The 12968-nt window shown below is 45.2% G+C and overlaps 1 protein-coding gene across 1 annotated transcript in view; it reads right to left on the reverse strand.

Annotated features, from left to right (window-relative positions):
- Nucleotides 1-12968, reverse strand: part of CLCN2 (chloride voltage-gated channel 2) — a 101682-nt gene that overhangs the window by 64118 nt on the left and 24596 nt on the right. The window contains exon 2 of the mRNA XM_030216501.1: nt 4363-4516. Within this exon, the coding sequence (XP_030072361.1) occupies nt 4363-4516 (154 nt within the window). The remainder of the gene's footprint in view (nt 1-4362; nt 4517-12968) is intronic.

The raw sequence follows: 12968 nt of genomic DNA on the forward strand, positions 1-12968 counted from the left end.
AGTTCATGGAAATACTTTTAAAACAAATAGGAGGAAACATTTTTTTCACTCAACGAATAGTTAAGCTCTGGAACTCTTTGCCGGAGGAGGTGGTAACAGCAGTCAGCGTATCTGGGTTTAAAAAAAGGATTGGACAAATTCCTGGAGGAAAATCCATAGTCTGCTATTGAGACTTGCCCTGGGATTGGTAGCAAGGAATGTTGCTACTTTTTGGGTTTACCAGGTACTTCTGACCTGGATTGGCCACTGTTGGAAACAGGATACTGGGCTAGATGGACCATTGGTCTGACCCAGTATGGCTTTTCTTACGTTCTTATGTACTGACCCCCACATAACCTGCATCGAGGGCATAGCACTGACCCCCCCCCCTCCCCATCAACCTGCATCAGAGACACAGCACTGACCCCCCCTTAACCAACATCCCATATCAGTCTCCCTCAAGAACCTAGCACTGACCCCTCTCAACACTGACTCCCCCCCCCCCCATCACCCAACATCAGGGACAAGGTACTGAGCTGCCACCAACCCACCCTGAAGACATAGTATTGAACCCCACCAACCTGCATCAGGGATACAGCAATGATCCCTAGAAAATCCTTTCTTGCTCAGAAGGCTTCTTCCTTGTTTATCGGGGGGGTGTCAGAAATAATGACTTATCCTGACGGATTATGAATCCTATATTGACGGCTGCAGTTTGTGGTAGTAAGGGTTTCTGGGTGAGCAGGAAGAAGGGCAGATGCTGTATCTGGGACGTGAGGATAGAGATGATTAACAACATTAGAGTTGCCATACTGGGTCAGACCAAGAGGTTTCAAGACAAGATTAATGCATAGGCTCTCTCTTCCTATTTAACCCCCTTCTCTCTGCAGTGCCTCCTGCTGACTAGGATAGATCTCCCTCTCTCTTTTCCTATTTAACTCCCTTCTCCCTGCAAGTGTTTAAGAGAGGCCTCTCCAATGTGCTATTTCACTGGCTCCCAAGATGGATTTTTGTCCTGATAGACAAGAAGAAGATTTGAGTAGTGGGTGGGGAGGTGGGAACAAAACCACCATACATGTCAGTGCAGAGCTGTCTTAAGAATAGGGATGTTGGCCTGTCTAGCCAAGAGGATGGGGCTCAAGCAGAGAGCAGGAAGTTAAAAGCCCTCTGGCAGAACAGAATGGGGAGGGCCCAGGTGAGGATCCTCCTCGGGTGTTCTGGCTTGACTGCAGTATGAGATGGGAATTTCAGGGAAGAGGAGTGGGCCTAGCTTAGACATTTGCACCCTAGGTTGTAAGAAGCATCAAGTCTATGCCACCAGGGATTGTATGAGATATAACTGAAAACAGCTAAGGTAGGCCAATTATCCATTGATTGTTGAAACTGTGACTGTCTTTGAAAAGACTACTAGAAGTACCAAGCCTGTGAGGAAACAGGGTTGGCTATTTTCCTTTGTGTTCATTTATAAAGTGGTTTGACTCTTACCTGCAACCTGTGTCTGCTGCAGCTTATGAGGCCTTGCGGCTAAGCTGCTAATCCATACTACCACATATGGTTCAGCGGTGGGATCAGTGCTTCTCAGTATAAGAAGACAAATTCATAAACCTCCAGGAGTTTAGGGCCTCAGTGCAGAACAGTGTAAGGACATATACACAGGATAAATGGACTAGCCCTGCTCGAGAAAGGGAACTCAAGAAGTTTAGTCAGGGCTGGATTCCTTTTCTCTTTGGGATTTGCAGTGCTGGACATGCTGGGAGAACAACAGAGAAAATTCGGCCTGGAGTGGTCAGAAGAATCCAGTAGAGTGTGTACACTTTGGGAACCGGTATAAACCACAAGCAAGCAGAGGAGCTGGCAAATTTAAAAGTAAAAAAACAAAACAATTAAACTCTGGAAGCTTTTCCTTAAAGTGCTGTGGTTTCAGGGTAAGCTACAGGCATCCAGAGAGGCTGGCAAGCTTAAAAGTATAACTGAGCACAGAGGGGGAAATGCTAAGTATGATGCCGAATGTTAGGTGCTACTTCTATGCTCAATTCTTGACACAAAAAAGTGTTCTAATGGATGCAAGATGCTGCAACAAGGTATCTTATGTACCTCTTTATAGAATAGTACTACTACTACTATTTATCATTTGTATAGCGCTACAAGGCATACGCAGCACTGTACACCATACATAAAAGACAGTCCCTGCTCAAAGAGCTTACAATCTAGATAAGACAGGTAGACAGACAGAACAATTAAGGGTAAGGGAATAAAGAGGTGAGGATAAATGACAGGGCAAGTGAGTTAGGAGTCAAAAGCAGTGGTAAAGAGGTGGGCTTTGAGTTTGGACTTGAAAACGGTCTAAGATGGGGCTAGACGTACAGGCTTGGGAAGTCTATTCCAGGCGTGGGGGTGCAGCAAGACAAAAGGAACGGAGTCTAGAATTAGCAGTAGAGGAGAAGGGGACGGATAAGAGAGAATTATCTACAGAGTACTCGAGGGGGTATAAGAATAGTACAGAAGTTGTGTTTCTGCATGGATCTGCAAACGGGGTGTGGCTATAGAAGGGGCATGGTGAGCCAGGGACTTTCCCTTAAAATGCACACAGTGTCATAGAATTTGGGGGATCCATGTCCAACCTGCATGCTGGGATTTACACCTGGTTTCAGTTGGAGTTAACTCTTCATGCCCAAAGTTAAGTGCAAATCCCGGTGCTATGTACTATTCTATAAAAGGTGCTGATCCCACAACGCCCATTATAGAATACATTCTGCGCCAATATTTTACTGCGTTGAATTTTGAGTGCTATTTATAGAATTTCCTCAGAAAGTGGACCTTAATCAAAGCATTCCGAGTGTATTCACCCTCCCCTCTATTCCCACACCTCCTGTTCTGCGTATATTCACCCTCCCTTCCACTCCCACACCTCCTGTTCCGAGTATATTCACCCTCCCTTCCACTCCCACACCTCCTGTTCCGAGTATATTCACCCTCCCCTCCACACCTCCCATTCTGAGTTTATTCACCCTCCCTTCCACTCCCACACCTCCCGTTCAGTGTATTCACCCTCCCCTCCACTCCCGTACCTCCCATTCTGAGTGTACTCACCATCCTCTCCTTTCCACTCGCACAACTCCCATTCAGAGTATATTCACCTTCCCCTCCACTCCCACACCTCCCATTCTGAATGTACTCACCCTCTTCTCCACTCCCCCATCTCCCATTCAAAGTATATTCCCCCTCCTATCCACTCCCACACCTCCCATTCTGAATGTACTCACCCTCCTCTCCCACATCTCCCATTCTGAGTGTACTCGCCCTCCTGTCCACTCCCACACCTCCCGTTCATATATTCACCCTCCCCTCCACACTTCCCATTCAGAGTTTATTCACCCTCCCCTCCACCTCCTATTCTGAGTGTACTTGCCCTCCTCTCCACTACCACATCTCCCATTCTGACTGTACTCACCCTCTTCTCCACTCCCACACCTCCTGTTCATATATTCACTCTCCCCTCCACTCCCACACTTCCCATTCTGAATGTACTCACCCTCCTCTCCAGTCCCCCATCTCCGAGTGTGCTCACCCTCCTCTCCAGATCTCCCATTCTTAGTGTACTCACCCACCTCTTCTCTCCAATCCCCATCTCCCACTCTGAGATAACTCACCTTCCTATTCCCTCCCACATCTCCCATTCTGAGTGTACTCACCCTCCTCTCCACTCCCACATGTCCCATTCTGAGTGTACTCACCCTCCTCTCCAGTCCCCCATCTCCCATTCTTAGTGTACTCACCCTCCTCTCCTCTTCTCTCCATTCCCCATCTCCCACTCTGAGATAATTCACCTTCCTATTCCCTCCCACATCTCCCATTCTGAGTGTACTCACCCTCCTCTCCACTCCCACATGTCCCATTCTGAGTGTACTCACCCTCCTCTCCAGTCCCCCATCTCCCATTCTTAGTGTACTCACCCTCCTCTCCTCTTCTCTCCATTCCCCATCTCCCACTCTGAGATAATTCACCTTCCTATTCCCTCCCACATCTCCCATTCTGAGTGTACTCACCCTCCTCTCCACTCCCACATGTCCCATTCTGAGTGTACTCACCCTCCTCTCCAGTCCCCCATCTCCCATTCTTAGTGTACTCACCCTCCTCTCCTCTTCTCTCCATTCCCCATCTCCCACTCTGAGATAATTCACCTTCCTATTCCCTCCCACATGTCCCATTCTGAGTGTACTCACCCTCCTCTCCACTCCCACATGTCCCATTCTGAGTGTACTCACCCTCCTCTCCACTCCCACTCCCTCATCCCCGACTCTCTGAAACCACTGCAGTTAATTAAAAATGTTATTGGCCATTCTACAGTATGTTCCCCTATGAAGAGAGTGTCTCGTTTTCTACCTTTACACTTGGCGCATCGCCCCCCGTCATACTCAATGAATTCTGGGACTCTGGCAAGCTCCCTCCCAAAAGGCCTTCGCTCTTCTGTTTGCCGGATTCGAGCTGCTTCTTCCTTGGCAAAAACCCCGAGCTCCTGAGTGTATCTACCATACATCTGTCAGGAAGGAAACGGTAGGAAGGAAGGCATGAATCAAAAAGACATAGACTAATCAAAACAAATGTTAGAATCTAAGAGCAAAGAGTGGCTAATCCAAACAGGAACTCTCCACTCATCAAAATGACTGCTCGTAGGCCCAGAGATCGTAACCCCCCAAGGGAATAAGATCTACAGCAAAGGATAACACTGTTCTACCTCTTCTGGACAGCCACAGCAGGAGGGTGGGCAAAGGTCTTCAACTAGAATTTCAGAGTGGGGACCACTGTTTTGTCCCTACCTTCCCATATATCCATAGTAGGCCTTTTTCGTAGAAATATAAATAAAGGCTATACACATCCATTTGACCATCCACATCGACTGCTAAGCTCTACAATCCATCTCTCCTTCAGAGATTCTCCATGCTTGTCTCATGATTTCTTGGAGAGTAATTTTATGAAAGTCACCTGTGGACCGACTCAGTTTGGCTTATATTTTCTATATTTTCTTATATTTTCTAAGCTTCAGTAGGAATGGATCCTCAGAAGCTTAGCCAAAAATTGGGTGGCGGAGCAGGTGGGGGAAGAGAGGTTGGTAGTTGGGAGGCGAGGATAGTGGAGGGCAGACTTATACGGTCTGTGCCCTGAAAAAGGCAGGTACAAATCAAGGTAAGGTATACACATATGAGTTTATCTTGTTGGGCAGACTGGATGGACCATGCAGGTCTTTTTCTGCCGTCGTCTACTATGTTACTATATTACTATCCTGCTTATAATCGAACGAGAATAACGCCCAAGTTCCGACCTAAATCGGGAGATGGGCGTTCCTCTCACAAAAACAAATAAAGCGGCATAATCGAAAGCCGAACTTTGGACGCTTTCAACTGCACTCCGTCGCGGATGCGGACAAAGTTGACGGGGGAGTGTCGGAGGCGTGGTGAAGGCGGAACTGGGGCGTGGTTATCACCCGAACAGAGATGGGCGCCCTTCGCCGATAATGGATGCGTTTGTAGCTAGAATTTAGGGCACTTTTCCTGGACCCTGTTTTTTGACGAATAAGGCCCCAAAAAGTGCCCTAAATGACCAGATGACCCCCAGAGGGAGTCGGGGATGACCTCCCCTGACTCCCCCAGTGGTCACTAACCCCTCCCACCACAACAAATGATGTTTCACAACTTTTTACTTTCACCCTCAAATGTCATACCCTCCTCCCAAGCAGCAGTATGCAGGTCCCTGGAACAGTTGTTAGGGGGTGCAGTGGACGTCAGGCAGGTGGACCCAGGCCCATCCCCCCCCTACCTGTTACAATTGTGCTGCTTAATGCTACTAGTCGTCCAACCCCCCCCAAACCCCCTGTACCCACATGTAGGTGCCCCCCTTCACCGCTTAGGGCTATAGTACTGGTGTAGACTTGTGGGCAGTGGGTTTTGAGGGGGATTTGGGGGGCTCAACACCCAAGGGAAGGGTGCTATGCACCTGGGAGCTCTTTTACCTTTTTTTTTGTTTTTGTAAAAGTGCCCCCTAGGGTGCCCGGTTGGTGTCCTGGCATGTGAGGGGGACCAGTGCACTATGAATCCTGGCCCCTCCCACGAACAAATGCCTTGCATTTATTCGTTTTTGAGCTGGGCGATTTCATTTTCCATTATCGGTGAAAAGCAAAAACGCCCAGCTCACACCTTGGCGAATAAAGCATGGGCGTCTATTTTTTTTAAAAAATACGGTTCACTCCGCCCCTTCACGGACCCGTTCTCGGAGATTAACGCCCATGGAGATAGGCGTTTCTGGTCGATTATGCCCCTCTATGTGTGGTCTCTAGAAGTATACACAGTCCTCCAATTGCCTTCTCACTGTTGACTTATACCGAGGCACGAGCACCTCCTTTTCCCTACTGGCTATTCCTCTCGTTATGCATGAAGCATCCTTCTGGCTTTTGTCATTGCTCTTTCAACATGTTTGACCATTTTAAATTAATCAGATACAAATCACCCCCAAATCCCACTCTTCTTTCATGCACAGAATTTCTTCAGCCCCTATACTGTACCACTCCCTCAGGTTTTAGCAGCCCAAATACACAGCCCTGCATTTTTTTTTTTAGCAATAAATCCTAGCTGTCAAATTCTAGGCCATTCTTTAAGCTTTTCTAGAGCCCTCCTTGTGTTATCCACACCTTTCAGGGTATCTACCCTGGGTTGTCTGTACGTTACCAACCGGTTTTCAGAAAGGCAATAGAGAAATTATGTTATCATCAAATTGAAGATTGATTGGAACAAACTGGGGAATTATGCTGGTTATCAATCAAGATTTAGAACAGGACATGGCACAAAAACAGTAAGGGTAAAGGTTACTTATACCGTTAGAGTATGGGTTGACAATTTTTTTATATACCTAGAACATCCGAGGGCAGGTATTAGGGGTGAATTTTATGTGCCCTGCAAGACCATGGGAAGTAGATACAGAAAACACCATTAACCAGAGTTTTGGCACTTTTAAATACTGTATTTCACAAATATTTTCAGAATAGCCACTCTAGCGATTTGTTTCCAGCATTTTTTTGTTAAATTTTTACTTATTTATCACAGAGGGTCTATGGAGCTCTGTACATTTCCAGTTCCAACATTGCGTAATGTTGTGACCTGCTAGGAGTAGTTCTAACATTCATGCAACCCTCTCTGTACAAAGGTTGCCCACCACGACATAGGCAATTTTACTAACATTGAAGGTGACCAATTTTCAAACCCACTATTACTATGGTAAACTGCAGTTTTAGCCATGCAAATGGCTTTGACAATTGCCCCTCCCTCTGTATAAAAGTTTTTGGGTCAATAGAGATTCCTGAATCTGAGAGGGGGGGAGGAGGAGTGTGGCGTAAGACTGAATGGTGAAAGGGAGATAAAACAGAAGGATGTAGAAAGATAATTTCTCAAGAACTGAAGATGAAAATATTTGATTATAGATAGTCCTGCCATGACTCACTGCTCCAGAAACAGACCTCAAATTCTACATGCAACAGATGACAGCAGAGAACATTTAGGGGTTAAAAACAGAAAAATGCCTGGAGAGTATCTGGCAGAAAATCAGGTCAGCCTTAGATGGCTCAGGACGTGAGCAAACTGTCAATGCTGTAGAGCAGGAGGGCTGAAGGACACTGGGATCAAATCCTGCCACCTTTCCACCATAATCTGGTGAGGCAGCAAGGGAGGGGGGAGCCTGCATTCAGTACCAAAATATTCCAGCAGTATTGTCACCTCAGTGACAGCAACACACACTTCCTGCACAATCAGGCTTTTTGTGAAATAATACAAAACCCTGCACTCAGTGCTTATGCATCAAACATATCACACTAGAGCACTGGGGGGGGGGGGGGGAGCTCAACATAGGCTACTATTCAGACATAATTTTACGATTAACCCCAATTATGTTTATGCCTATTAAAAACTTGTTATACCACAAAATACCAATTTAAAAAGGGTTCTAATCCAACCTAATCCACATCACTAATATTACCTATACCTCAATCCTTCCCCCCACATCTCTTCCTCTTGTCCTACTCTATACATCCACACCATAATTCTACTATCCTACAACTGTGTTATCTCTATGATACTCTGTAACCCATACTATGTAAGCCGCACTGAACCTGCTATCGAGTGGGAAAGAGCGGGGTATAAATGCAATAAATAAATAAATTGGTACATAAAATCAGAAAGGAATGCCAATTTCAGATAGGACAGAAAAAACAAACATTTACAGAAGAACAGTCATACAAAAAAACAAACTGCTACACACCAGAATTTTGACCAGCAGTCACATTCCATAAAATAAGACCTGTGCTAAAATAGCACGAGTTAGAAGTAAAATAACATGTCTTAACGGCAGCCCACATTGATATTTTCCCCCTTTAAAGAAAAAAAAAAGAAATGTCTCTAGAAATCAAAATCACTGCTGTATGTAGTAAGAGTGTGCCATTGTGACATCACTGATGAGGTTGGTTCTTATTGGTGGAATGACATCACACTATCAGAACTGAGCCAAGTATAGGACAGTCAAGCCATTGTGACATCACTGATGAGGTTGGCTCTTATTGGTGGAATGAAGCATTATGACATCACAATATCAGCTCTGGTTACCAGACACTGAAACTCTTCACACTATGACACTTTGAGCACCTAAATGTTTGGCATGTGAATTCCTGGTTACCAGTGGCGTAGCCACAGGTGGGCCTGGGCCCACCCACTTTGGACTCAGGCCCATCCAAAATTGTGACACTCTTGCTGTGGCTGGTTGGGATCCCCAAACCTTGCCAGCTGAAGATTTTCTCTTCTTGGGCAGCCAGCAGCACTTTCCTTGAGCTGACGCTGAGACCAGCCCTTCTGCACATCCTCAGTTTTCACACATGTAAAAGCACTGAGCATGCACAGCCTATCGGCAGCAGCATCAGTCTGAGGCAAGTGCTGCCGGCTGCCGTTTGGAAGAGTGCTGGCTGCTCAAGGAGGAGGAAATATTCAGCTGGCAGGGTTTGGGTATCCCCGCCAGCTCAAGTATTTAATAATTGGGGTTTGTGGGCAAGGGGGGATGGGGAGAGGAGCAAACCAGAGGGGGGCCGGGGGGGGGGGGGGAATTCCATGCCCATCCACCTTAGGCTCAGGCCCACCCAAAATTGCCCATCTGGCTACGCCCCTGCTGGTTACACAGGGACTCTATACAGGAAATTTAGTGCATCCAAATGGAGGCAGGTCAGTTACACAACTTCACCCTAAAGGGGCCAGTGTATAAACGATTTTTCACACATATATACTAATAACCGTGTGTAAAGTGCGTGCTATGAAAAGTAGACGCCTGTGTGTACTCAACCTGGATGTAGGGGTGTTCAAGGAGGAGTCACAAAGTACACATCCATGTGCATAACAGCCACACAAATTATCCACTCTGGAGAGAAACCTTTTATATGTTCTGAGTGTAAGAAAAGCTTTACTCAGCTTTCACATCTAAAAAGGCACCAAATGAACCACACAGGAGAGAAACCATTTATGGAGGAGGAGTGGTCTAATGGTGGAGTGACCTAGTGGTTAGAGCCACAGTCTTCATGTCCAGAAGTGCCCAGTTCAAATCCCACTGCTGTTCTTGTGATCTTGGCAAGTCACTTGACCCTCCATTGCCTCAGGTACAAAATTAGATTGTAAGCCCCCCAGGGCTCACCTTGAGCTACTACTGAAAAAGGTGTGAGCAAAATCCAAATAAATAAACTTACACTAGTGTGTGAGGTGGGAAGGTTTTGGGGTGTAGGTCACAGGGATTGTGAGGTGGGAAAGTTTTGGGGTGTAGGTCATAGTGCTGGTTGGCAGTGTGTGAGGTGGGAAGATTTTGTGGGGTAGGTCACAGGAAGTGTTGGGTGGCAGTGTGTGAGGTGTGAAGAGTTTGGGGTGTAGGTCACAAAGAGTGCTGGGTGGCAGTGTGGAGGTGGGAAGCTTTTGGGGGATAGGTCACAGGGAGTGTTTGGTAACAGTATGTGAGGTGGAAGGTTTTGGGGTGTAGGTCACAGGGAGTTCTGGTTGGCAGTGTGAGGTTGGAAGGTTTTGGGGTATAGGTCACAGGGTTTGTTGGGTGGCAGTGTGTGAGGTGGAAAGGTTTTGGGGTGTAGGTCACAGGGAGTAACTGATGGTGGTGTGAGGGATGAGAATGTTTCTGCCATGTAGGTCAGAGATGGAGAGGGGCTTGTAGTGCAGTAAAAGACTTGTTGGTATGTAAACAGCTCTTGGCCAGCCAAGATTGCCCAGTTGCTCTCATGGTTATTAAGTTGGTAATTTAAAAACTGTGCTTGGATAAAAATACAAGTGTTGCTCCCTGTGGAATTTGCCACGTTTTCATAGAAAAAGAATTCACAAAGTTTTACTTTGGAATTTGCCCCAGAAATGCACTGCTTTTACACTTATATCTGCTCCTGGGAATGCACAATTTTCAAAAAGTTCATTTACATACATATGCTTGAATTTTTAAACGCTTGTATATAAGTGAAAATTCTGACCCCGTGAACACCTCCACTTCTATACAGGCTATAACTTCTATGCTGTCCTTTTACTCCCATATCACGCAGGAAGTGGTGTAAAATTCTATTTCTGCACAAAAAGCATTTTTTCACCAATGGAGATGGATTTGAAAATGACTGTCACTAGAGATTCTATTCAGAGTTTACTCATCTGCCTCTCGTTTCTTCCATCCTAATGTGGAACCTTGCATTACGTAGCTATAGCTCGGGTTCCTCTTTCCCACATGCATCACTTTACACTTGCTCACATTAAATGTCATCTGCCATCAGTCTCCCAGTCTCATAAGGTCCCCTTACAATTTTCCACAATCCCCTTGCGATTTAACAGCTTTGAATAACTTTGTGTCATCAGCAAATTTATTCCCACCCCCAGAACATTTATAAATATGTTTAAAAAAGCAGTAGACCTAGTACAAACCACTGGGGAACCCCACTGTCTACCCTTCTCCATTGAGAATAATGACCACTTAACCCTACTCTCTGTTTTCTATCTTTTAACCAGTTTTTAATCCACAATCAGACACTACCTCCTATCCCATGACTTTCCAAATGCCTTCTGAAAATCCAGATACACAATATCAACCGGCTCACCTTTATCCACGTTTGTTCACCCCTTCAAAGGAATGTAGTAGATTGGTGAGGCAAGATTTCCCTTTACTAAACCCAAGTTGCATGTCTCATTAATCCATGCTTTTGAATATACTCTGTCATTTTGTTCTTTGAGGCGGTCTTTTACTAAAGTGCGCTAGCGTTTTTAGCACGTGCTAAAAATAGGAACGCACTAAATGCTAGAGACACCCATAGGAATACATTGGCGTTTCTAGCATTTAGCGCGCATCTATTTTTAGTGCACGCTAAATGCCCTTGTGCGCCTTAGTAAAACACCCCCCAGTATCCTGCTTCCAACAGTGGCCAATCCAGGTCAGATTGGCCACTGTTACAAAAAATAATTGACATATTTTTTGCAATATGGTGTTATGTAAAAAATGAGAGAGACAATTGAGGCAAATGATTCATGCAAGCTTGAGAGCTGGGATCTGGAATAGCTGTGAGGTATAGGAGGTCCTATAGCTCATTTTACTGGTAACATCTGATGCCTGTCTGTCTTGCCAAGACATTTTTTAATAGTGACCTTTACAATAATAAACATAGTGTTTAGTGAATTCAGTGATAATGTTGCCACGTGATTTCCGCTCCTATAGCTGTTTTTGCCATGGAAACCCAAATAGTAGCAAGATTCTTGCTACCAATCCCAGGGCAAGTAGTGGCTTCCCCCATGTCCATCTCAATTATAGACTATGGACGTTTCCTCCAGGAACTTGTCCAAACCTTTTTTAAAACCAGAAACACTAACCGCTGTTACCACATCCTCCGAAGAGTTCCAGAGCTTAACTATTCTTTGAGTGAAAAATATTTCTTCCTATTTGTTTTTAAAATATTACCATGTAATTTAATTGATTGAGTGTCCCCTGGTCTTTGTACGTTTTGAAAGAGTAAAAAATCAATTTACTTCTACTCGTTTTACACCACTCAGGAATTTGTAGACCCCAATCATATCCCCCTCATCCGTCTCTTTTCCAAGCTGAAGAGCCCTAAACTCTTTAGCCTTTCCTCATATGAGAGGAATTCATTCCCTTTATCATTCTTTGAATCTTTTCTAATTGTTCTTCTAATGTGTTCAACATTAGCTCAGGCACATACAAGGAAAATAGAAAAAGGCTTCTGTCCAATGTACAGCATAGCAGTACGTTAGTGAGGTGGTGTGTGCAGTTTCTCTCAGTGCACAATTCTGCAGTAATTTGTATAAAGTCATTAACCTGTGGTTTCCACTATTGTAAGTATTGGGTTTATGTGTTGACAGCAAGACCATTAAATAACCCTTGATGCAGGCAACTTGCCGAAACATGGGCCCTGTCAGGTTCACAATAAACACTGTCTCCATATACACTTCTTGTGGCTGACTGTGTAGTTCTGGCCCAGTAATTAGCCATTAGACAGTACTTTTTTCAGCACATGCTGAACCTCCATGCACTGCTTACATCAGCGTCTCAGTTACACCACCTTCAGCTCTAGACCTTATCAGTAAAGAGGCAAAGGCCAAGGAACAAACTGGATATTTTTGTTCAGTTCTACTTTTCACTTTCATTGTTTTCTTAATATTTGAATGGATAAGGGACTGATAAGAGACACAAGGGATTTATTTGTAGAGGGTGTGTCCAGGGCTTGTGTAAGTGAGCAAAATGCCAGTGTGTGGATAAACTGCACTGGGTAACACTCCCGCTTCACTCCATTCCTTATCCACCATATCTTAAGATGCAAAGATAAGCAGAACAGAGCAGGACGATGCAAATCCTGTGTCTGAGTTTCAAGGATCAGAAAATCCATCTAGGGATTAAATTGGACGATGCTTTGACTGTGGAAGACCATGTGA

Source organism: Microcaecilia unicolor, chromosome 10 (genome assembly GCF_901765095.1).
Source record: "Microcaecilia unicolor chromosome 10, aMicUni1.1, whole genome shotgun sequence".
NCBI classification, from domain to species: domain Eukaryota; kingdom Metazoa; phylum Chordata; class Amphibia; order Gymnophiona; family Siphonopidae; genus Microcaecilia; species Microcaecilia unicolor.